This window comes from Lepidochelys kempii, chromosome 13 (assembly GCF_965140285.1).
Source record: "Lepidochelys kempii isolate rLepKem1 chromosome 13, rLepKem1.hap1, whole genome shotgun sequence".
In the NCBI taxonomy this organism is placed as follows: Eukaryota; Metazoa; Chordata; order Testudines; family Cheloniidae; genus Lepidochelys; species Lepidochelys kempii.
In genome coordinates this window covers 17,955,989-17,981,744 of record NC_136392.1, presented here as the reverse complement: position 1 = coordinate 17,981,744, position 25,756 = coordinate 17,955,989, and the positions used below count along the sequence as shown (strand labels likewise).

General features: G+C 41.6%; 1 protein-coding gene across 2 annotated transcripts in view; it reads right to left on the bottom strand.

The window, feature by feature from the left end:
- PREX1 (phosphatidylinositol-3,4,5-trisphosphate dependent Rac exchange factor 1) overlaps nucleotides 1-25,756 on the bottom strand; it is a 224,603-nt gene that overhangs the window by 31,142 nt on the left and 167,705 nt on the right. For both annotated transcript variants that reach the window (XM_073309488.2, XM_073309490.2), the window contains exons 17-21: nucleotides 17,266-17,358; nucleotides 9,364-9,512; nucleotides 6,537-6,622; nucleotides 2,509-2,645; nucleotides 1,666-1,837 (exon numbers count right to left, since the gene is read on the bottom strand). In XM_073309488.2, the coding sequence (XP_073165589.1) occupies nucleotides 1,666-1,837; nucleotides 2,509-2,645; nucleotides 6,537-6,622; nucleotides 9,364-9,512; nucleotides 17,266-17,358 (637 nt within the window). The remainder of the gene's footprint in view (nucleotides 1-1,665; nucleotides 1,838-2,508; nucleotides 2,646-6,536; nucleotides 6,623-9,363; nucleotides 9,513-17,265; nucleotides 17,359-25,756) is intronic.

Here is a 25,756-nt window from a genome sequence, read left to right as displayed (position 1 = left end):
TAATAGGGGTCCAGTGAGTCTGGATTCAACTTGCATACCCCTTGGAGTGTTCTTTGGGAATGTCCTCCCACATCAATTAATTTTCTCTATCAATATCTTAATATGAAGTAAGTCAGTCTTTTTACTTATACTTAGACTAAGGGGAGGGTTGCCTGTAGAAAGTGATGTGCCCAGAAATGTTGCTGACACAATTTGCACACCCTCTGAAAATTTGGTCCAGAATATCAAAGTCACTTGAATTACAAAAAAATGACATTATTCTAGCTCGAGTTATTTGCAGACCTTTAGTTTGCAGCCATGTCATCCACACAGCTCCAGGGAACACTTCTCCCTCCCCCTGCTGCTGCCGCCATCACCCAGCCCTTCCTTTGTGGGAGATGATACCACACAGCTACCAGAAGTGCTCACTCCAGAAACTTTAATAATGAGCAATTGTCCTGGAGGGGTAAGACGGGGGATATTGCAATCTGGTTTCATTTGGCATAGCAGGCTAAGAAACACAGACAATATGTGGAAGAGATAAACATGGTGGGCCTGAGTCTTGCTTGAGCCCTAGTCTTGCAAATGCTTTGTGTACATCCTTCACTGTATGCATGTCAGGAGTACCTCTGAAGCCAATATGGCGTAGATGGCTGCTCAATGTGAATGGGGCTATCAGAATCTGCCCCTAAAGGTTAGATTGTACCATGCCAAAGAATCATGCCCAGGGCTCTGTTACATTTGGATTAAATTTTCTGTTAAGTATAAATACCATATTTGTTTTAGTCATAATCTAATGCCCACAATGGGAGCCACATGGCCAAAATGCCAAATGGGGGCCAGATGTCTCAGAGGAAGAACTTCCTTTCTCCTGTCATTTTAGCCTTTCATTTTCATCTCTCAGCTTTAGCTCACCCTAGGGAGGCCAGTAAACCATATCCCACGGTCCCTTACTATAGTTGAGACCCGACCCCTTACAGGGCTTGTTGAGTATCCCATATTCCAAGAGTGAATCAGTCCCTGCTTTCTACTGAGCAAGAGCTAGGAGAACTATCCAAAGAAGTTGAGCTACACATGGCACAGGGGTGGGGCTCACTTCATGAAAAGTGTTTTCCAATGTGATGCATCTTGACCCAAAATTCAGACACCGTGTAATTATGCTGGGTTGTGGCTTGACGTCACAGCTACCAACTATACAACTCCTATTAGTACATACTTTCCCAGCATGTGGGGCCCCAGTCATTGACTGTAGGGCATGGCATGCAAGAGAGAATACTAAGCAGATGTACTGCAAAGCGGAGGGTTTTCTGCCTACCTAGCTTTGTGACTTTCGTACTTATAGAGATTCCCAAAGGCGCCAGCAAGAAACAAGCTCTAAAACTCCACAATTAATTAATGCTGTCTCTTCTGTTCAGAGCAGGGGACATTCCTCTCTGTTGAGAGCCACAACAGCAAGATTTCCATGTTACATCCCAATTTCATGTTCCTCCCAAATAAACTGGAGCATGATAATATTTCACCGGGGAAGCTGCAGCTTGTTGCACATTTTGCTAGAATGAGAGATTTTCTACAGCAATAATTACATTTCACAGTTCCATCACCCCTTTTCTCCCGAGTAATCAGAAAGTGTCTGGCTTGCCTGCCTACATTTCCTTCCTTCATGAAATTGGGTGGGCTTTCCCTTACCTGCTTCCTGTTGGCTTTTATAAAGGGGATCCAGTTCTGCACTTCCTTCCACTGAGAGCTGTCCTTCGCTTGACTCAAGATGGCTGCCGTTCAGGTACGAGTTAAATGTTGGCTGCTGAGCTCTATCCTCTTCAGCGTCTTCGTGTGTTCGGTACACCCACTGGTACAATCCCTTTCAAAAGAACAGGAACACTATGAAGAGCTGCCTCAACTTCATCAGGGATACACCTGGATTTCACACACTCTTCTCGCATGGATTTTAAGCCTTTTGATGATGGCTGTGAAAAGTTTTTGTCCTCTAGTCAGGGGTTCTGTGTCATGTATGTGAGAGCTGAGTTTAGTCTACTGGCAACTGGAACCTTGTTGCAACCATAACCTAAGAATTAATAACTTAGATACAAACACCTGAACACTCTGAAGAAGGGGTGTAGTTTGGAGTATAAACCTGGATGTATATGTGAATTTTGCAGCTCATCCCTATCTCCAAAGTGGACTGGAGTAGAATCCAGGTCCGATCCCCCCTGAAATTTAGGTGTATGAAATATGAATCTGGGTTTAAATTTTGGTAGCACAAACCTACCTCTGCTATTAGCTGGGAAGCAATCTTTAGAAGTCTATGGACTGGAATACTTGTGATTCATACACATTTTACAACTAAGGGGTAAATTCTATTCAGGGTTTCACCTCAAGCATCTCCATTAATGACAGTAGGGTCCCATGGCAGCAGGCAGATAAGTTAAAACACACTTTTTAAGGAGCAGGTGTGTATAAGACTATTATATTATTTTTCCCTCTCAAAACGTTATGTTAAGTTCCATCCAGGCGTCACATCTGTGTACTTACCAGCAATTCCTGCTGCCTGTTCCTGTATGCTGTGAAGTGCTCCAGAACTTCTGTGTAATTTTCATTCATCATATTATTCCCATTAACTTTCAAAATGCACTGCCCTGAGTGGAGTCCCACAGCCGCAGCCTTGGAGCCTGAAACAAAGACAGACCAGAGGGGAGTTCAAACAGCTCAGCAGCCCAGCTATGGAGAAGATTAAGAGAACAGAGGGAGTGAAAAGCATTTCTGGCTAAGATGTGTGGGGAGTCAGGATGTTTGGGAGCTATCTTGTGGTTTTGCTGGGTTTGGTGAAAGAGCTCTGGAAGAGCTTTGTCATGTGAGGCAAATGTATATAACCTTCAAACAGAGCCTTTCCTTTGGGCCCTCAGTGCACACATTATTACATCGTAGGTGATGTGCAAGATGAGGTTGTAAATTACACTCTGGTAAGTTGCTGTGTGTCTGTCTGATTCTCTAGTACTTTGCACTTTGCCTAGTCAGTTATTCCAGTGCACATGCACATGTGAATACTAAGAATTTAGGACTGGAAGGGACCTACTGAGTCATTGAGTCCAGTCCCCTGCTATCACAGGCACCTACATCATCTAATACTATTCATAAACTTATCAAGCACTGGCTGGCCCAGGATCAAGAGAACAGAAAAATAGGTCCCCTGCCCTCATTTACACATTGAGTCCAGAGTGTCTAGCTTCATTCTAGAGGGCACAGAGTATACATCAAAGGGCTAGACTGGAGTGTTATACCCTGGAAAAGTCCTACAGATTTCACTGGAGTGATTTCTGATATACACTGTTGAAAGAAGAGATTCAGGCCCTTTGTGTCTGCCTAAAACACAGTGATTCACAGAATATATGTTAAGACTTGTAGGGTATGTCTATGCAGCAATTAAATACCTGCAAGGGGTGAGGGTCCCAGAGGCCAGGCTCCAGCCCAAGCCTGAATGTCCACACCACAATTAAACAGTCCGAGTCAGCTGATCCGGGTCAGTCGCGGGTGTTTAATTGCAGTGTAGACCTACCCATAGAGTCCCTGTTTTGACAAGCCTGTTTCCCAATTTTCAATGTTCTACAGTGAAAACAGAATCCATAATAAAGCAATGAATTAGTACAAAGAAAATATTGATGTTACAATGCATGAACGGTTGGTTACTTTATGCAGATTTTCTGTCAAACACAATATTTTATCAACTGTACTGAAACTGGGACTTTCAATCTTATTTTGCAAATTATAAGAATTCCACAAGTCATTTTAAACGTTTATTTTAACCCGCTCCCTCACTTATCACTGCAAGTTAGTGGTTTTAGCTATCAAACCAGGTTTTCATAATGAAAATTATAGCAGGCAGCAAGTATGTAACAATTGTTTCATGTTATTGATGCACTTTGGATCATTGTCTAAAGTAATTCATTACAAAATTACAGAAAATTCAGATCAGCTACAGGTAGCTCCCTCTAACTCACACATGTGGACATATAAGGTATGATTTGCCTCTGGCCTCAGTGGAGTTAATCCTGATTTACTGATTCAAAATTCTTAGAAACCAATGGAAAATCTGCTATTCACTTCAGTGACCTTTGGAAAATGTCCTAGTTAAGTGAGGGAGGGGAATCCGGCCCATTTAACAATGTAGAGTCCTTGTCTTTTTGACTGAAAGACAAATGTCTTTTTATTTAAGGACCACTTTTAAATCAATATGAATTTAGGGTTTACCCCTTCATATAACACAAAAACTAGAGGTTACCCAATGAAATTAATAGCCAGCACATTTAAAACAAACAAAAGGAAGTACCTCTTTACACAACGCACAGTCAACCTGTGAAACTCATTGTCAGGGGATGTTGAGAAGGCCAAAACTATAACTGGGTTCAAAAAAGAATTAGACAAGTTCATGGTCCATCAATGGCTATTAGCTAAGATGGTCAGGGTGTCCCGAACCTCCAGCTGCCAGAAGCCAGGTCTGGACGAGAGGGGATGGATCGCTTGATAATTGCCCAGATCTGTTCATTCCCTCTGAAGCATCTGGCATTGGCCACTGTCAGAAGAGAGGATACTGGGCTAGATGGACAATTTGTTTGACTCAGTATGGCCGTTCTTATATAAACCTGGATACAGTCACAGCAGAAACCTAATGAAATTCTTACGGGGGGAAACTTATCTTTTGGGACTCTTTGACGATCTTTTCTTTCTAGTCTTAATTGGCTAAGATGTTGTTTAAATTTGCATAACTATACAGTTTGCAGACTGTCACGTGTTAATTGAAAGAAGCTGAATATTTCCCCATTAGGCAATTTGCCAGAGTCTAGGAACAGCATTCTAATGTCAGTTACACCAGAGTAAATCCAGAGTAATTCAACCAATTTGAGTAGATTTACATGAATGAAATTCAGATCAGAATTTAGCCCCTATGAGCCTACATTAAAGTCATAATTACTTTTTAAGCTCAATTATCTAAGATACAAACAATTTTAGTCAGTGTAATTAGTCCCTTTTCTAGTAAAGGCTTCAGAAATGCTAGCTAGCACATTAAGGAAATGCATTTGTACTTTGTCTTAAAAATTATATTTTGTGCTTGTTTGAAGGTATGTAATGAAAAGGTGCTTTGAAGTAGGGTATTGTTGCCTGTATATGGGATGATAAGTCTTTGCATTGTTTCTAAATACTGACATTATATATTTGTACATACACACAATCCTACTGAAGGAAGGAAGCCATATACAGTTGAAAGGTCTTACCCTTTGTAACTGCCAAAGATAAAGGTAGGAGCAATGCTTCATTTGTGGCTCATTTGACATTTACTCCTGAAGGCATTCTGTGCCAAAAAATTAAAATTCTGCAAAATTCTGCAAATTTTATTGGTCAGATAAATGTGGAGGCACAGGCCACTGGCTGCTGTGTACCTCGATGGAGGAGCAGCTCCCTGTACAGGGATCCCTCCTCCTGCAGCTGAGGAGCGATGGGTGCAGGAAGCTGGGGGGCAGTGGGAAGGGGGAGTTTGCAGAGCTTCCCTCAGCCAAGGGAGAAATCTGGGGGTGGGTCTGACCCAGCCCTGGATGCCGTGCAAGGGAAGAGGAAGTCCCATCCTCCCCAGCCCAGCCGGGACTAGCAGTTGAGCCTGGAGCTGGTTAGCAGCCACCAGCCAGATCTTCTCCAGTCCTGCCTCCTGCCCCACAGTGATTTACCTCTCTGCTGGCTGCTCTGGGCCTCCAAAATATACTGCTGGGGAGGGTCGCATGACCACTCCTGTGGCTTCCCTTTGCTTCCCTGTCAGAAAGTCATTTTTCTGTGTGGAGGCAAAGAAATCTGTGAGGGACATAAATTCTGCGCATACGCAGTGGCACAGAATTCTCCCAGGAGTATGTCACATTGCAGTCACAGCACTAATGAATATCTCTGTGTCACGCCTTATGCTTTCTCCTTTTAAAAGAACCGAAGGACCCAATTCTCCTCTAACTCATTCTAGTGTAAATTAGGCATAACTCCATTAAAGCCAATGGAGTTACAGCAGTACAAACTGGTGTGAAGGAAAAGCAGTCCCCAAATCTGATATAATGCATTGCAAAGTTCATGAACATTGAAAAGATGATCCATCCACCTGAAAGCATCAGAGTGATTCCTATTGGACATTCTCAAGTGCTTTATCCAGCCTGCAATGGCTCAAGTGATGATGCTTCCTCAACATCCCTTCCCAGTCTAACAACACATTTCTCCTGGCATTGAGCCAAGTCACTTTTTGCTTCCTGTAGGTGGGAACAGTCACCCAACACCCAGCTTTAATAGTGAAGCAATACTTATACTGAATTCAGATTGCAAACTCTTTGGGAAGGGCACTCTCTTTTTGCTCTGTATTTGTATAGCACCTAGCACAAGGGGTCCTGCTCTGTGATTGTGGAACTTAGAGACTTCCACAGAGTTTTTTTAGGACCTTGGGACAATATAATGTGGCTCTTGTTCTGTCAGAGGGATGTACCTGGCTGTCTATATTTCAATGTTTCACGCCTTAGCTACATCACACACCCCTTGCTTACCTCTGCCCACAGCACGGACATAGGGTGGCGCTGTTCCCCGTATCTGGAAGCAAAGAGCTTCGTGACAATCTGGTATTTTTATAATTCTGCAGAAAACATGAAAGAAAGAAAGCAGCATGTCAGATTAGACTGCTAGACCCATGTGTACTGCTATCAGTTCTTGTGTAAGATCATACCTCTGTGTGTTTGGGGCTCAATAAAATTCCTAGACTGTTTACAAACAGCTTTAAATATACCCTAAAAGTTTAATAAGAGATGAGTTAACACCATGCAGTAGCTCTTGTCACATAGCAGTAACTTATTTTACCACCTCAGCTGTCCTTCTGTCAGATGATAATTTGACCTTTATTTTATTTTAATGTGGGTTATGGCCGGACTGACAACCCTGGAGAATGAAGATGTCTTCCCAGTACCCATAGAACTTGTGCAGTCTAGGCAGCACCAGTGCAAGCTTCCTCCATGCTGCCCGACTTAGAAGGAACCTTCTCTAGAGCTGAGGGAATAGATTAGCTGGCAAGCCCAGTCACTTGACAACAGAGGTCGCAGTTAGTGCCAACGGAAGGGATAGATTTTATGCTGTGGACATCTGCGCTCTTGGAACTGGATTGAGACCCACCACACTCACATAGGAGGCCACCAAACAGTCTCTGATGGTAACAACTTTTGACCCTGAACTGGATTTGAATCAATGGTCTTGTGGTAATATGTACCGTATGCAATAATGAGGCCTGTGATGAACCATCTAATCCTCATATGCAGGACAACGTTGTTTTGCAACTGATTAGGCTAATTCTAGGAGCGTGTGCTTCATAGGACCTGAATGGAATACAATATAACCCACTCTAGTCTGTGTTTCTTGTTGGGCTGGTCCATACGGAGAGCCAGTGCATGGCAAGCTGGAATGTAAACCTACAGCATCCTCGCATGCTCATCGCTAACTGTTTCAAACAGCAGTAGGTCAAAGTGCACTATGGAACTTTTAGTGTGCAGTAGTAGGGCCCACATGGTCAATTAATGCATGGTGTGCTACAGCACTGTAGATTTACTTCCCAGCTTGCTGTTCATTAACTCTCCGTATGGACATGCCATTTATTAAAGCGACAGTAAAAGTGAAGAAGAAACAAACACTAAACCACATAGTAGTTAAGCTCTCGTGAGCACAGAAGTGACTGTCACTAAGTAGTTTTGCAGATTGTGTTTCTTTCTGGAACATCATCACAGTCTATGCAAATTAAAAACTAAAGACAGCTGCTGCACATGTCTGAATGCAAAGCGCAGGAAAGCTGAACATATGGTGGGTCAGCCCCCTGCATGGAGACAGACTCAAAACCCAGGTCTAACGAAGGCTACAGCTAAGTATAGTGTGCAGGGGGAGCACACAGGACATAACCCCTATTATTCTCAATTCAAAGAAATGAATTCTGCTGAGGTTTTCCTAGGAGCCAGATACTAACAGGTTTTGTTGGCTCATGTCCCTGTTGCTCAAAATGAAGTTGCAGGTTGTATACCCCAGAAACAAAGACAGATGGCGTTATCAATATGTACCCCACAACTAATTGGGCTGGACCAACATCCAGCCTGGGTTCTGTAGCAATTTGGTCTGGGAGATAAAAATTATGTCTTGCTAATTAAAAATTGGTGTGTTTAATGTATTTAGCTTGAAAATGAATGATACAATCAGTACAGAAACCTCCATGTTGTTTATTTTTATATTAAATTCCATTTCCAGGATGACTTCAATGCAGCTGTTCTGATTTACATCAGCTGAGGTTCTGGCCAATTGTTTTAAATAAAAGCTTAGACTCTGGTCCATAATTCCACCTCAAGGGGTAGATTACATGGCAAAGTCTGTGGCTATGTAATCCAATAATACATGGGACCCTGATTTACTATGGGCCCTCTTTCACAGGGTATCTGACGCTTTAAGGGGAGTTGGGGCCCAGCAGTGACTTATTAGCTATCTCTCAGCTGAGATTGATTAGCTAGGAGTCAGCTAAATATACAACCAGCAAGTACCTCAGCTGAGCTGCAAACCTGCAGGGAGTAGGAAGGTTCCTGCAGGGAACCCTAGGGGCAGAGCTGCAGGAATTGGATTTGCTCCTGTGGCAGGCCCTTGACTCCTAGGCAAATCGCTTGCAGGAGGATTGAAAAAGAGCTGCCAAGAGCAGAGGGGGCTTTGGCAGGAAGCCCTTGGGTCACGAGGGGAAAGGGCACATGTTGTGGATGATTCTCAGACAGCTGGATATAGAGGGGAATCTACAGAGAAGAGAGAGCTCCTGCAGAAGACCCTGGATTGCGCGGGAAGAAATTATAGTTACTAGTCTTTTGTGTAGAAGAAATAAAGTTGAGGCCCTGATAAGAAGGGCCTGACCCAAGAGTCTGGGTGTGGTGTCAATCCTTTCTGGACTAGGGAGAAAGACCAGCAGCCGACGCTCTCATTATGGAGCACAAAATTGTATGAACTCAGATGGAAAGACCAGTCCAACAACAAGCAGAGTGATACCGTAGACTGAGGTGCTTTCTCTTAAGCAAAGACCTACTGCTGAGCAGCTTTCTGCTGCTGACAAAGTTATACTCCTTGTAACTCAATTTCATTTGTGCACATGAGGGCCAAAAGTTAACTCTGATGCACAAAGGATAATTCACAGCTGCTTTAAGAGATGTAAGGATCACTAACAAGCATGATTCACAACTTCTACCTCTTTTAACAGCGTATTGAACTGCAACTTCTGATGGGTAACATGTTTATGTAGTTACCTTACCACAGGTAGTAAAAAAAGTTAATGTCTCTGGATAACCCTCTATGTCTGTTCCTCTGGGCACTTACTCTTTAGACTTGGTGGCCACCAGAAGTCTAAGTGGCCTCCGAGAGCAGAAAGATTGGCTTAAGATGGCCTCCACTTCTTGAAATGGACGCAGGAATACCAGGTCTTCATTAATGGAGTAGATCTTTCTTCCAACCTGGAGGCTGGCCATCTGCAAATGAAACATAAATACCACACAAAGCTTTAGGTCATTTTAAAGGTCTTTAACAGTTCAGGATGCAGGGAGGGTTGGCTCTTGTAATACTCACTGATAATCACAGAGATTTATGGGGACACTGCAAGTATCAACACCAATACACACAGACAGAACTGAATGTCCTGCCAACACCACAGGTGAGATCAACAACATACAAGACAACAACTTAACAGTAAGATACAGATATAGTGCCACCTCTTGCTGGTGGTGCTGTCTACACTAAACATTGCAGTTCACAGGTGTGGATTGATAACTTCGACTACTCCTTGGTTTGCAAGCTACTAGAATTATTAATGTTCAGAAGATATACACAAAGTTTTTTTTTTCTTTCCCCAGGTCACCAAATCATTTGTCAGTTACATTTAGAGACCCTACGACTGTCCACAACTAATAAAAGAATCTCTATCCAACAACAGTAACATGAAGTGATAGGGGATACCAAGAAAACACTTACTTCCGAAGACTTTGCATTTCTACTGCACTTTTTGTTGGAGGATTGCAGATTGAGCCTCACTAACCCCTGTGAGATAGGGAAATATTGCTATCCATAGTTGACAGGTGGGGAAACTGAGGCACAGAGACCAACATTTTCAAACTTGAATGACTGAATTTAAGCATATAATCTATAGTTACCTACCTAAATAAATGTAGCCTGATTTTAAGTCGTGCAGAGAGCCTGCCATGGACTTCAAAAGGAGATCTGATTGCTCAACATCTCTGAAAATCAGGCCATTTTTATTCAGTGCCAAACTTTAGTCCCCCAAGTTTGAAACTTTTGTCCTTAGTGACTTGGCCAAGGTCACATAGTAAGTCAGAGGCAGAACAAGGAAAAGAATGCAGAACCTCATTCTCTAACTATTAGATAATAACCCTTAACAATTCACTTACTAATCCATCCACATATCAGCTCGTTTTAAATAAGTGAGATACCAGGGGTTGGCAACCTTTCAGAAGTGGGGTGCTGAGTCTTCATTTATTCACTCTAATTTAAGGTTTTGTGTGCCAGAAATACATTTTAACGTTTTTAGAAGGTCTCTTTCTAGAAGTCTATAATATATAACTAAACTATTGTTGTATGTGAAGTAAATAAGGTTTTTAAAATGTTTAAGAAACTTCATTTAAAATTAAATTAAAATGCAGAGACCTCCCCGGACCGGTGGCCAGGACCCAGGCAGTGTGAGTGCCACTGAAAATCAACTCGCATGCCGCCTTCAGCATGCGTGCCATAGGTTGCCTACCCCAGACCTAGACTGAGAATCACAAAAACCAGAATCCCCCTAATGAAGTTAAAGAAAACAACATGCTACGGGTACAATTTACCACTCAGCCCCCAGGTTATGAGTAACTCCCACTGATTTTAACATCTGTCTTGTTCTATATCTTCTCTGACTGAAAATGTAATTGAAGCTGATGCGGTTCAATGCTTTTGAACTCAGCCAGTTAAAAATTTCCCAACACCTGAAGATGGTTTTACTCTCTTAGGCAAAATCTCTTAGGGATTGTACTGGGTTGCTGTTCTCAGCTTAAGTGTATTGCTCTTTATATTACTTGCGCTTTCTGTTCATAACATCCCTTTAGAAACCTGTAAATGGCATTTCATTCCCCTCTCCTCTTGTATCTTTCCATCTGGCAAATTTTAATTCCAGAATTGGGCTCTATAAGACCTTGGCTATGCTGCCCTGACCGCGAGCGCTTCGATGTTCCATTTGAAATCTACAGATAGTTTCACTGACTTACAATAAAGGAGGTATACACATTACTTACTTCACAAATCCACTTCCAGGTGTGAAAATTAACCTCTGGCATGAGAGAAGTTGGAAGCCCTGATTTGCCTTAGCCTATGAATGGTTTGGCTCATCTTAAATTAGCACTGCGATTTTGGAAATTAGAGCTCAGTTTATAGTCTAGGGTTCATTGATTTTTTTCATTAGAATTTAGGAAGTATAAGTGCTTGGTTTTGTTCATTTTATCACAGAGACAACAGGAGCTGGTGCAGCCTATTGCCTACTAAACTATATATTTTTTTCAACCAAATTATTAAAGGGAGAAACCATCAAATGCTCTCTATATTACTTGCACTTTCTGTTCATAACATCTCTTTAGAAACCTGTAAATGGCATTTCATTCCCCTCTCCTCTTTTATCTTTCCATGTGGCAAATTTTAATTCAGCCTAATCCTCCACCTGCCCCCAGTTTCTAACACAGCTGAAATGAACATGACTCTTTTGACCTCCTTTGCGACTGGTGTATCATCATTATCAACTATGAGAGTTCTGTGACTAAAGTGAGGAGGACAGATTTTGTTAATATTTTGATTTATAGTTAAATGGAAAAGTTTGTGTCATTAGTAGCTATTTATACTGACAAGTTTGCAACAGGGGATGGAGGAGTTAGAAAAATAAATTCAGATTTTCAGAATTGTGCCTTTGCATTTAATGTTTGCACAGTTACTTCAAATTCATGCATAACCGCACTAATTCCATGTGCAAATGACTACTTTAAATTTCTAATTGTCTGTTTATACACACAACAGACCAATTTAGACAATCATGGTAAATCCATGTACAAATTAGGTGCAAAGTTTCATGCCAAATTGAACAAACTAGGAAAAGATATTTTCTTCCATGGATTATAACAATTTAAGCAAATTAAAATTTGGAGTCGTGTTTCTTTAAGAGTAAAATTCTACATTGTAATGGCTCTTGCATTTCCTGAATCATGGATGTTCCTTATGATAACTCCATACGGTTGTCTGGATATGGGCCTCTGGTTTTTCTGAAGAGCGAGCAGCTCACTGGTTGCTATCCATCAGATGGTTGTACGTTGGACATGGTTTGTTCAAATATCATACATCTGCTTGTCAGTTGGCTGTTTGAAGTCGGACAGCAAGCACAACTCTCAATGGGGTAATTTTTTCCCTGTTGTTTCCTTCCTATGTGTCTGAATGTACGGTTTACAAACAAACTCCAGGATCAAAACACGTGGAAACAAGTGTTGCTGGAAATATACTAAACATGGAATGGGTTTAATGAGGCACACAGGAGATACATACAGAAGACAAACTGCCACATGCTGGAATCAGTTTCACAGGTTTTAATCACAGAATGATGGAACTGTAGGGCTGGAAGGGACTTAAGAGGACATTTAGTCCAGCCCCTAGTGCTGAGGCAGGACCAAGTATACCTAGACTATCCCTGACAGATGTTAGTCTCACCTGTTCTTAGAAAATTCCAGTGATGGAGATTCCACAACCTCTCGTGGAAGCCTATTCCAGGTTAACTATTCTTATAGTTAGAAAGGTTTTCCTAATATCTAACAAATTTCCCTTCCCGTAAATTAAGCCCATTACTTCTTGTCCTACCTTCAGTGGACATGGAAAACAATTGATCGCTGTCCTTTGGATAACAGCCCGTAACATATTTGAAGACTGTTTATCAGGTTTCCCCTCAACCTTCTTTCCTCAAGATGAAACATGCCCAGTTTTTTTAACCTTTTATCATTTTTGTTGCTCTCCTCTGGAGTCTCTCCAATTTGTCCACATCTTTCCTACAGTGTGGCACCTAGAACTGGACACAGTACTCTGGTGGAGGCCTCACCAGAGCCAAGTAGAGCAGGACAATTACCTCCCATGTCTTACATATGACACTCCTGTTAATACAACCCAGAATGATATTAGCCTTTTGACAATTGCATCACATTATTGACTCATATTCAATTTGTGATCCATTATACTCCCAAGTTCCTTTTAATCAGTACTACCATCTAGCTAGTATTCCCGATTTTGCAGCTGTGCATTTAATATTTTCTTCCTAAGTTTAGTATTTTGCACTCATCTTTTATTGAATTTCATCTTGTTTATTTTAGATAGATTCTCCAATTTGTCATTTTGACGTCTAATCCTCTCCTCCAAGTGCTTGCAACCCCTCCCAGCTCAGTGTCATCCACACATTCTATAAGCATACTCTCCACTCCATTATCCAAGTCATCAATGAAAACATTGACCCAGAGCAGATTCTTGTGGGACCCCAGTTAGATCCGTCCTCCCAGTATGACAGAACCATTGACAGCAACTCTTTAAGTATGGTCTTTCTAGCAGTTTTGCACCCACTGTATAGTAATTCAGTCTAGACCCCATTTCTCTAGTTTGCTCATGACAATGTCAGATGGGATCGTGCATTACTAAAATCAAGATATATCACATCTTCAGCTTCCCCACGTCCACTAGGCCAGTAACTCTGTCAAAGAAGGAAATGAGGTTGGTTTGGCATGATTTGTTCTTGACAAATCCAGGTTGGCTATTACCCTATTATCCTTTAGGTGCTTACAAACTGATTGTTTAATAATCTCTTCCAGTATCTTTCCATCTATGGAAGTTCGGCTGACCGGTTTATAATTCCCCAGGTCCTCTTTATTCCCCCTTTTAAAGATAAATACTGTGTTTGCCCTTCCCCAGTCCTCTGGGATCTCACCCCCTCTCCATGAGTTCTCAAATATAATCTCTAATGGTTCCAAGATTGCTTCAGCTAGTTCCTTAAGCATCCTAGGGTGAATCTGATCAGGCCCTGATGACTTGAATACATCAGACTTATCTAAATGTTCTTTAACCTGTTCTTTCCCTATTTTAGCTTGTGTTCCTTCCTCCATGTTGTTAATATTAATTGTTTTAAGTATCTGGTCACAATTAACCTTTTTAGTGAACACTGAAGCAAAATAGGCATTAAATAAGTCAGCCTTCTTGATGTCATCAGTAGCTCTCCCTCCCCGCTAAGTGGAGGACCTACACTTTCCTTCATCTTTCTCTTGATACTAATATATTTATTGAACCTCTTCTGATTGCCTTTTATATCACTAGCTTAGATGTAACTCATTTTGTGCCTTAGCCTTTCTGATTTTGTCCCTCCATGATTGTACTATTCTTGAGTATTCATTATTAGTAATTTGTCCATGTTTTTACCTTTTGTAGGATTCCTTTTTGATTTTCAAATCACCAGAGAGCTCCTGATGGATCCATATTGGCCTCTTACTATTCTTCCTATCTTTCCTTACATTGGGAGAGTTATGCCTTTAATAGGTTTTAGAGTAGCAGCTGGGTTAGTATGTATTCGCAAAAAGAAAAGGAGTACCTGTGGCACCTTAGACTTACAAATTTATTTGAGCATAAGCTTTTGTGAGCTACATGCATCCAATGAAGTGAGCTGTAGCTCACGAAAGCTTATGCTCAAATAAATTTGTTAGTCTCTAAGAAGCCACAAGTACTCCTTTTCTTTATGCCTTTAATATTGTCTCTTTGAGAAACTTCCAGCTCTCCTGAACTCCCAGCTCTCCTGAACTCCTTTTTCCCTTAGATTTTCTTTAGGTGGGATCTTACCTACCAGTTGTGTGAGTTTGTGAAAGTCTGCTTTTTTTACATCCATCTGGCCTTATTCTGCTGCTCTCATGCCTTCCTTTTCTTGAGAATCATGAAATCTATCATTTCATGATCACTTTCACCCAAATTGCCTTCAACCTTCAGATTCACAACCAGTTCCTCCCTGTTAGTTAGAATCAAGTTACTTTCCCAGTTACTTGCTCCACCTTCTGAAACAAGGAATGTCCCAAGTACATTTCAAGAACTCACTGGACATTTTGTGTTTTGCTGTATCATTTTTCCAGCACATGACTGGGTAGTTGAAGTCCCAGTTACCAGGTCTTGTGTTTTGGATATTTCTGTTGTTTGTTCTAGAAATGCCTCATCCAACTCCTCCTTCTGATTTGGTGAGCTACAGTAGCCCCCTACCGTGACATCACCCCTGTTCATTTTCCCTTTTTATCTTCACCAACTGACTGTCAACTGGTCTGCCTCTCACCTCCTTCTGGAACTCAGAACAAGTGTATATATTCTTGATGCACAATGCAACACCACCTCCCTTTTTTCCCTGCCTGCCTTCCTGAACAAGTTATACCCCTCTATAGCAATATTCCAGTCATGAATTTATCCCACCGCATTTCTGAGATGCCAATTAAGTAATAGTTTAGTTTATGTACTAATACTTCCAGTTCTTCATGTTTATTCCCCATATGCCTTGCATTTGTAAACAGACATCTTAGATGCTGAGTAGATCCACCCATTATTATCCATCTTATTGCTCCTATGACCCTACTGTAATTTTCCATTCCCTCCCCCTCCCCAATATCTAGCCCTATGTTAAGGTCACCTTTTTTTACACTTAGCTGTGGGCTTTTGTCACCTGTCCCCTTTAATCTGGAGTAATTCCCCACTGAAGTTGATGGAGTTATTCCAGATTCACACTAGTATATCTGAAATCCTAACCTGGCCTAAAGATCGGTAATAACATCCAATGAAGTGTGGTTGGGCACAATGAAGTGAAACTCGTTGCCCTGGTTTTGTCCCTGGAGTGTTAAAACAGGCAGAGGATTTCCAAATGGCCTAAAGCTGCTGAGCTGGCACAGGACCATATGCTATATCACTATGTATTTTCTAAAAGCAATTAAATGAAATGCATTACTGCTAGGCTTCAAATCTTGGTAAATGGAGTTGACAGCTTTCCAGTTCAGTGAGATCTTGATTTGGTTCCTTCAAGATTTTAAAGCCAAGTTGAAAAGATGGGCAGATGGTCACCGCTTGTTTGTCTTGGACAGTGAAGAAAAAGATTCCTTAGAAAACTGTGTGCTCCTGTTGTCTCAAAACACAAACAGATTTTCAATGCAGAATGTTCTACAAGCAGCTGGCCAAAGAAATGGCCGAGGGATTATCTGTCAGGCAATGGTTTACCCTAGAGGTTTGCATTAATAAAATATTTGGCCAATTTGCGTTTGATTTTAGGCGTGGGCCCAGCTTTGCTGGGGGCTACAAAACCAGGAAGAATAAGATCATTTAATTCGAATATTAAACTGCCTCTTAAAGTTCCTATTTGGGATTCTCTCAACATGTCGAAATCAATCTGGTTGCTTCCTCTCCTTAGATCATTAAGGAAGCACAGGTAGCCCAGAACAGTACACATCCAAGCAATCTGCAGGATCGCCAGGAAAGATAGCCCACGGATAGAGGTTAGGCTTGGATTTGGGAGATTCCTGTGTGACGCTGGGCAAGTCTCTCCATGCCTTCGTTCTGCAGAATGGGGACAACAGCACTTCCCTACCAGGGGGTGGGGGGAGGGAGGGGAGGAGAGGGAGAGCGAGGGGGAGGGGGAGGTTTGTAAGGATAAATACATCAAAAGGTTGTGAGGTCCTCCGATACTGTGGTAATATAACTACTTCATATAGATTCATTTAATATATGTGAGAATCCAATAAAGCTGATTAGTGCTTTTAGAAAACACCAGGGATCAAGGAAGAAATCAGTTTATATATGTTTGAAAAAAAACAGAATTCAAATATGCCCACTCTGTAAATCCAACTACTGTCTCCCTGCTCTCAGCTTTGCATCTCCTGACACTGTCCAAGCTTTGCGATCATCACAAAAAAGAGCTGTCTGTTGTCTTCTCACTTAATAAAAATGTTCAGCAAGAATGTTTTATGCAAAGCAGCCAAAAACGTATCAATGTACAGAGGCAGTTTATGACCAGAGGAACTGCAGACAATCCCCAATTTCCTATTAGCTGCCACTAACATGAAACAGGCTTATAAAGGATATTGCTGTGCCTTTTCAAAGAAGAAGCTTCTTCCCACTGCCAAAAGGGAAATGTTTATAATTGTTAGAAGGTCTCACCTCTGCATGAGATCCTCGCTCAACAGACTTGACCACGATTGCTTTGTTCTTTTCTTCAATGTCAAACCCGTAGTCGTCCTCTCCAGGTAAGATCTTAAAAATAAAAAGAGCACAGGGTAACGTTTTACAGATATGGAAGCGTGTTTTGGAGGAACTGGTGAGCTGAAAGGAGACAGAGCTGGGCTTTTCACTTCTTAAGTCATTGTTGTCATAGATTCATGGATCTGAAAGTCAGTAGGGACCATTAGATCATCTAATGTAATCTCCTGCATAACACAGATTCTAAAATTGTATCCAGTTACCCCTGTAGTGTATTGAACTTAATAACTTGTGATTTCAGTCTCTAATTGTACTGAGTTCCATCAGAGAAGCCTCATTTCGTGAGCTTAACACATTTAATACACATCTAATGAGAGAAATAAATCTAATAAATCAGATGAAAAGAAAAGCTGCCTATAATCTAACACGTGCCACTATGACAAGAAAATTATAGAAGATTACTCCCTTGATCATTCCGACTTCTACACTGCTGAAAAGCACTAGTCTTTCCATTACAGTCAATGCCATTAATGTATCAATTTCCTCCTGTTAGTGGTTCATCACTGCAGAAGATTATGAAAATAGAACCTTCCTTCCCTGAAGGAGCCAAAATCTTCAGGTGCAAAATAACTCACTACTCTAGGAAACCTACAAGAGAAAAAAAACCCAACAACCACCTGTTCAGGAGATGTTCAGATAAAAAGGGAAACACCAAGGGGGGAAGATTCAGTGGAAAATGTGCAGTGGTTCTGTCTAACAAAATGCTTTGAGAACAATGCTACTCAAGCATACTCTGTACAAAGAGTTCATTAGAAAATGAGCACAATGCTAGTTAGGTTTTGGCCTTGCACTGTTACAAGTGGCATGAGTTTCAGCCCAACACAATGCGTACTTTATCGCCTCAAGTTTGGGATTCAATTGAAAACTACTTGGGCAGCTCTCCCATTCAACTTGTCATTTTCCATGCAAGGAGGCTGTGCAGTTCCTCTCCTGCTGGAGAAACATGCTCAGGGCTACATTTTCAAAGCACCAACTGGGGAGTTAGCCTTAAAATTCCCATTTATTTTAATGGGAGTCACGCGGCTAAAGGCAAATGCAGTGTTAACCTTTTGGGGAAAAAAATCAACCAACAGCGCTGAGACAGGTTGTTGGGGAATAGTGGTATTTCAGATAGCTCTACTGGAAACAACACTAACTCACCATCCTTGTATTCCCGGATAACACGGTAAAGTTGCCACTCTCTATGACCCATGACCACTACTCTGAACAAAACCTTGGGTGCTTCTGAACATTCACATGTGGCATGACAAGACCATATTCAGCTTTCAGACAGCTGTGGATGGCGAAACAAAATGATACAGTATCTTAAACGTTCAGGGCACATCTACACAGTGAGCAGCAGCCTGTGGCCGCAAGTGTCAAGCCCAGATCATCAGACTCGGGCTCATGGAGCTTGCACCACGGTGCTAAAAATAATTGTGTAGACATTGCAGCCTAGGCTGAAGTTTGGGCTCTGAAGCCTAGGGAGAAGTGTAGGTTTCACAGCCCAAGCTATAATGTCTACACTGCTATTTTTTTGCACTGTAGCCCAAGCCCATCCGCCTAGGCTCTGAGACTCACTGCTGTGGGCTGCTGCTCGCTGTGTAGATGTACACAGAGGTCTGGATTTGTAAAACCTGAGACGCCAAGGGCTACACACCATTGAATGTCTAGTTTGTGTGCAAATACCATGACTGCACATGGAAATCTCTTTCATGCCCAGTCATTTCCTAATGACCTTCCCGCCCTTCTCAGTTCTAAAACTGAGGGCGAACGGAATTGTTTGTAAAGTTTTTAATGTGGGTTGTTTTCAATGAAAGTGATGGTGATGAAACTAACAGTCCTACATTTCTGTGCCACTTTTCAAGCCAAAGAATCCCAAAGCCCTTTTATAAACGTTTATGCAAACTATAGTCAGTGTTCATTTCATCTGCTGCTGTGCAACACTTTGAGAAAGCGGTGATGTGTTTTCCACATAATAAAGCAGTAATACCTTGCATTTCAGTACAGTACAGCCTTTCATCCCAAAGGATCCCAAAGCAATTAAGAGACTTTCCATACACAGCAATCATTTCTGTCACCCCTGAAATGCAGCCACTTTGGGAGTATAAAACGGCAGCTGCTTAATATTGAACAGCAGCATCACACAATTATACAGTCCAGGATGTAAAGAAGAATATTCAATTGAAATTGCAGGGGAAGTTTAGACAGGCAGAACATCCTCAAATAGAATTTGGCCAGGACACAGGGAGAAGAAATACCCTAAAAATAGCCCATTATATTTGTTTCTATCACATCTGCTTTGTTTGCAACAAGTGAGATATGAGTTCCAGCACATGTATCGCCATTTATTAGTGACTGAACTCTCTCCCAATAACAGCTCGTTACCGCCACAACGTCCATCGTAACGGTTATATAGTTCTTTGTTTTGCTAGTCACTCTAGCACACAGGTTTCCAACTATGGTCTGCAGAGTAGTCCATGCTGAGCAGGCTGGTCACATGATGCTGGCTCCTCTTTCATTCCTAGCTGCTAAAACCTATTAAAAGGCAGCTAAAAATACTGAATTAAATATTTCTTGTGTGACACTTTCCCACATATGCAATTGCTGTAGTGCCACAGGGAAGTCATATGACTGTGAATGGTGGAGCGATGTCCATGATACAATGTCTATTAAAAGATGGTCCAGGCTCTGAAAAAATTGTAGACCCTCTACTTAATGTAATCAGTATAATAGATATGTATAAGGGACTGTGCCTTTAAGGGCTGATCTTTCCAGACAAAGCCACGCTATTTAATGGATGGCTCTTGGCAGAAGGGAAGATGGCTATTTGGGTTATGACAGAGGCAGAAAGTATAAGCTTTAAGCTAAGGAGAATTTAAGTCATTAATGATCAGTTTCTGCCCTCAGATTTCCATGGACAGCTCCCCACTGAAATCAAAGGGGTCTGTGTGCCACGATGGACCAGCAGAACTTGGCCACAAGCCAACATTAAAAAATGGTGACAACAACGAGTGAGATGATTCAGTGAACACGGAACTATATCCCTACTGCCCTATGAAACTGCCCAATCATCTGGTAAGGGACTTTCCTCCAACATGGAAAAACACATGTTAAACCATTGACAGTTGCCAGCACATTAGAGTGCAGTATGGTCTGTCTGAATAAACAGTAACACCAAATGGATAGCTTGTGGCTTCCTTTATCCCAGGTTAACCTCTATTTCAGCCATCTTCAGTACACAAATGCACATGGGCCAAACCAGTGTTGGGAGGGAAGCAATGTTATATCTGCTACTCCCCTCACATGCTTTCCAGTCGCTGGCTGATGGTGGCTATGCATTCAGAAGGCTTGGAAGCACGCAGAAGGCTGAAGATTTCTCCCCTCACATCTGCTGTGTTTTCGCTTCAGCTCAGTTTTCTTCGGGCAAATCACTTTCACTGAGACTTTGTTCCAGTTTTCAGAATTTGGCCCAAAAACTGTATTTTTAGGTGTGCCTTAGATGTATTCATTGTGCTCCTTGCATGCAGGACAGGTCTAACAAAGAAAATAACAGAACGCTACTAGCCGTCACCTTCAGCCCCCAACTAAAACCCCTCCAACGCATTATCAAGGATCTACAACCTATCCTGAAGGACGACCCATCACTCTCACAAATCTTGGGAGACAGGCCAGTCCTTGCCTACAGACAGCCCCCCAACCTGAAGCGAATAATCACCAGCAACCACATACCACACAACAGAACCACTAACCCAGGAACCTATCCTTGCAACAAAGCCCGTTGCCAACTGTGCCCACATATCTATTCAGGGGACACCATCACAGGGCCTAATCACATCAGCCACACTATCAGAGGCTCGTTCACCTGCACATCTACCAATGTGATATATGCCATCATGTGCCAGCAATGCCCCTCTGCCATGTACACTGGGCAAACTGGACAGTCTCTATGTCAAAGAATAAATGGAGACAAATCAGATGTCAAGAATTATAACATTCATAAACCAGTCGGAGAACACTTCAACCTCTCTGGTCACTCGATTTCTGATCTCAAAGTGACTATCCTTCAACAAAAAAACTTCAAAAACAGACTCCAATGAGAGACTGCTGAATTGGAATTAATTTGCAAATTGGATACAATTAACTTAGGCTTGAATAGAGACTGGGAATGGTTGATTCATTATAAAAAGTAACCTATTTTCCCTTTTGACAGGTTTCAGAGGAACAGCCGTGTTAGTCTGTATTCGCAAAAAGAAAAGGAGTACTTGTGGCACCTTAGAGACTAACCAATTTATTTGAGCATGAGCTTTCGTGAGCTACAGCTCACTCCCTTGTTTATTCCTTCCTCCCTCCCCCCCCCACTGTTCCTCAGACGTTCTTGTTAAACCCTGGATTTGTGCTAGAAATGGCCCACCTTGATTATCATACACATTGTAAGGAGAGTGATCACTTTAAATAAGCTATTACCAGCAGGAGAGTGGGGTGGGCGGAGAGAAAACCTTTTGTAGTGATAAACACCCATTTTTTCATGGTCTGTGTGTATAAAAACGTCTTCTGTATTTTCTACAGTATGCATCCGATGAAGTGAAATGTAGCTCACGAAAGCTTATGCTCAAATAAATTGGTTAGTCTCTAAGGTGCCACAAGTACTCCTTTTCTTTTTGCGAATATAGACTAACACGGCTGTTACTCTGAAACCTGACTTAAGTGTGTGATCTTAAATTCAATCCCCCTAAGGATACACATCAGTAAAACTTGATTGCATGATTGGAAATCCAACTCAACAGAGAGTGTGAACATGGTTGAAGTGAATAAATTGAAAATGTCAAACATACACTAGTGGGGAAAACGTTTGCAGCATAAACCCAGCTCTGCTGTAAGCCTTGACAAGGAAGCCTTTGAGCCGCTAAAGTCTTTGGTGTTATATTTCGCCAATCACTAAACACAAAAAATAAAACACAACAAAAATCAAGATCCTTTTGATCCATGACCTCCACAGTGAACTGAACATTCTGAATAACTTAACAATGAAAGATTTACAGTATAAGAGAGACTTATTTTCACTTCAGTGTTTGCTGGGGTTTTTAGTGGCCAAATCCACTCAAAAATACCCTTATCATGGCGTCTGGCTACACCTGGATGACAGATGCCTCTTGTTATTGACTTGCCAGCCCAAATCCTTGGGAGTTCAGAGATCCCTCTGGGACAGACTCTCATTCGTGACTCTGTTCCTGAGGGTATTTTTAATCAATGATTTTGAATTCTCAAGCCTGAATAGGAATAGGAAGTGAGCTGTAGCTCACAAAAGCTTATGCTCAAAATAAATTGGTTAGTCTCTAAGGTGCCACAAGTACTCCTTTTCTTTTTGCGAATACAGACTAACACGGCTGTTACCTTGAAACCTGAATAGACTTTGGGAGGCTAGATTAATGAAAGGCAATGAGGCAGCCTCTCTTTTGCAGAAGCTGTGAAGAATGAGATCATTTTATATTAGCACAAGACACAAGAATAATTCTCCTGAAACGAGTAAATAGTGAAGAGATTTTATTAGGGAGTGAGCAGGACTTTATTTTAACAATGCAAGTCGCTATTTAAGCTCTGAATAAGATAAATGTGTTTTGCAATGCCATAGTTTTATCAGCACATTTAAGGGGGTTGCCTTGTTCATTGAAATGGCTCTTTTAAAACTGTAGTGAGAAACATGAATGAGTTATAATGCTACCTAATATCTACACACTTGAGACCCTGGGATGGGAGGGTGCTACACTATACAGAGTAAGTTCAAAGTGCTATTATTATTAATTATTATTTGATTTAGTGCCTTTCATCTTCAAAGCCCCTTCTAAATATGACAGAGGTAGCAGGTAAATATCCTCATTTTGAGGATGGGAAAACTGAGGCACAGAGTGGTTAAGTGACTTGCTTAAAGCTATACAGTGAGCTCATTTCAGAAACTGGATTAGGACCCAGGTATATTCCTCATTCTTGTGCTCAGACCACTAGATGCCACCTTTCTCCAAAACACCTACAATGCCAGAAGGCAGCCATGTTGGTATTGACTTTCAATGGTGGCTAGGCTCCTGAGCTCCTACAAGAGCCTAAGGTGCTTTAGAAGCTGTTCCCCAAGATGTTTGCAGGCAGTATCTCTATAGTGACGGGAAAAGCTCTGACACCTTCCATTTAAGATCAGACAAATGATCCTGACTCGGTTGGTGTCCCCCACTGATAGACAGAACTGAGAGTGTGGGAAACTTCTGGTGGATCCTTCATGGATGCCCATCTCCACAAGCACATTTGTCTGTCTGAGATTTGATTCTTTAAGTGCTGGGTCTGATGAGCTGAAGTGTAGAACAAAAGTTAACAGGGGAATGCTGCAACACGGATACAATCCCTGTAGCTGGAGGCAGTCAGAAGCCCTAATTCTTTCTGAACTATGCAAAGAATTTTGTGTATGTTTTCAGCACATCAAGATTTATGTCCATAAATCAAAAACAACTGCTCTTGTTGTTTCCCTCCTTACAGTGCAAGGTTGTCCAAGATAGGGAAAGGGGGAAAAACCTAGCACCAGTTGGTGAGTGGGTTGAGTTTTTTCCCCTTAGGCAACGCAGGTTACACTGTAGTGATACAATACAAAATCCAGCAGAGTGGAAGTTATGTTACCCTAACTACAATGTGGCTTATAGGGAGCCCTAAGGAATGGAGTGATGTACAAAGGCCCAGTTAAAGAGGAGCAAGGTGGGGTTGTTCTGCAGACAGGGAAGCACAAGGATTCCAGCAGCTCCTTATTGCTAACCAAAAAAGGGAGGCATGAATGTTGTCATGAATAAATGTGATGCATTTCCAGTGCTTGTATTTGTGGGATTGTCTATTTCACAAGTATTTAGGCAGCTCTTGGTTTGTTTGTGGAAATAGCAGTGAAGCCCAGAATTTTAGCACAAATAATTAATTATTCATTTGAAAATCTGTACCAAGAAGCGTGCTGTTTGTTATTTGCTATGCATCGTTTGTTATTCATTTTGACTGTTTGCTCTTTGGAAGGGGATTGTGTTTGTTTAGGAACTACAATAACAGTAATATAATAAATATTTCTCCTGTTTTAAATCTTTCAGTTACCCAGAGTCAGAGAGTAGATGTGACTCAGGTGCTCTGTCATAAACTACTCGTAATCAATAGCAAAAAGACAAAGTGAACAACCCAAGAGGTTGAAATTTATTCACATAAACTCTTTGGTGAATGCTAATAAACATCCAACGCATTAGCAGAAGGTAGGATCAACCAGGTCTACTGCTGACCTTTAAAAGGCTACCTTATTTCAGGGGTAGAAATAATGCTGTTGTTAGACACTTGAAATTTTAAATAAGGGGGAAGAAAAGTGGACGATGTATGCTGGTTAATTTGTTTCCCCCAAAAAGGGACCTCTGTCCACAGGGAAGAAAATCCAAAGTAGCTTGAGTGATGACAGTGCCCTATGAGTGAATATGAAGATGATCTCTGAGTGCTTTGCAAAATGCAGGAATCAAGCCCAGAGTTTCAGAGTAACAGCCATGTTAGTCTGTATTCGCAAAAAGAAAAGGAGTACTTGTGGCACCTTAGAGACTAACCAATTTATTTGAGCATGAGCTTTCGTGAGCTACAGCTCACGAGTGTAAGTTCTTGGCAGTTAAGTAAATTATTCCTTTAGCAGCTTCTTTGTATCAAATGACTTTATAGGAGGATGAATATAGACACTCAGCTCACTAGCACTGGATGCGCAGGTGAACGATTTTTATGGAGAAGGAGGGAGGGACATCATTGTATGGTGCTTTAAATATCACAATTAGCCAGTAAGACAAACATTGATCTCCCTGGAGGTAGAATAGCAGCAGGAGGGTGCAATTTTGGCCATCCACCAGGAAAACTCTTTCCTCCTTTAATGGGCCTCAGGATCCTTTCCAGCAAAGCTATTTTTTGTTGTTAATGATGTGGGCTTTCTTCCTGCTCCTGCATTCTGCCAGTGCTCAACAGGAGAGGAGTATGGGCTCTGGGCCACTGGTACTAATGAGGTTTCCTGGACAAATGGCATGCAAGTCCAAACAAGGGTAAAGCAGTCCACATGTAATCAAGAGTGTGATGGTATTTAACAGACTGGGGATCATGGGAAATAACTATTTGAATCAACATGGAGAACAATACTATTGCCTGGAAAATGGTTTTCTTGGATCCCAGCCATGATATTGGAACTGAGACTTGAACTGGGTATGTTCTGTATAGGAATCCAGCCTATCTACTGTATTTGGAATCACTCTCACAGTGACTCCCAAAAACATATGAAACTTGGGGAGTTACCTGACTTTTACCTAAGTACATCTACCATGCTATTGATGTCACTCAGTGTTTAACTTCAGTCCGTTTGATGCAAGGCCTCCTTTTGAAT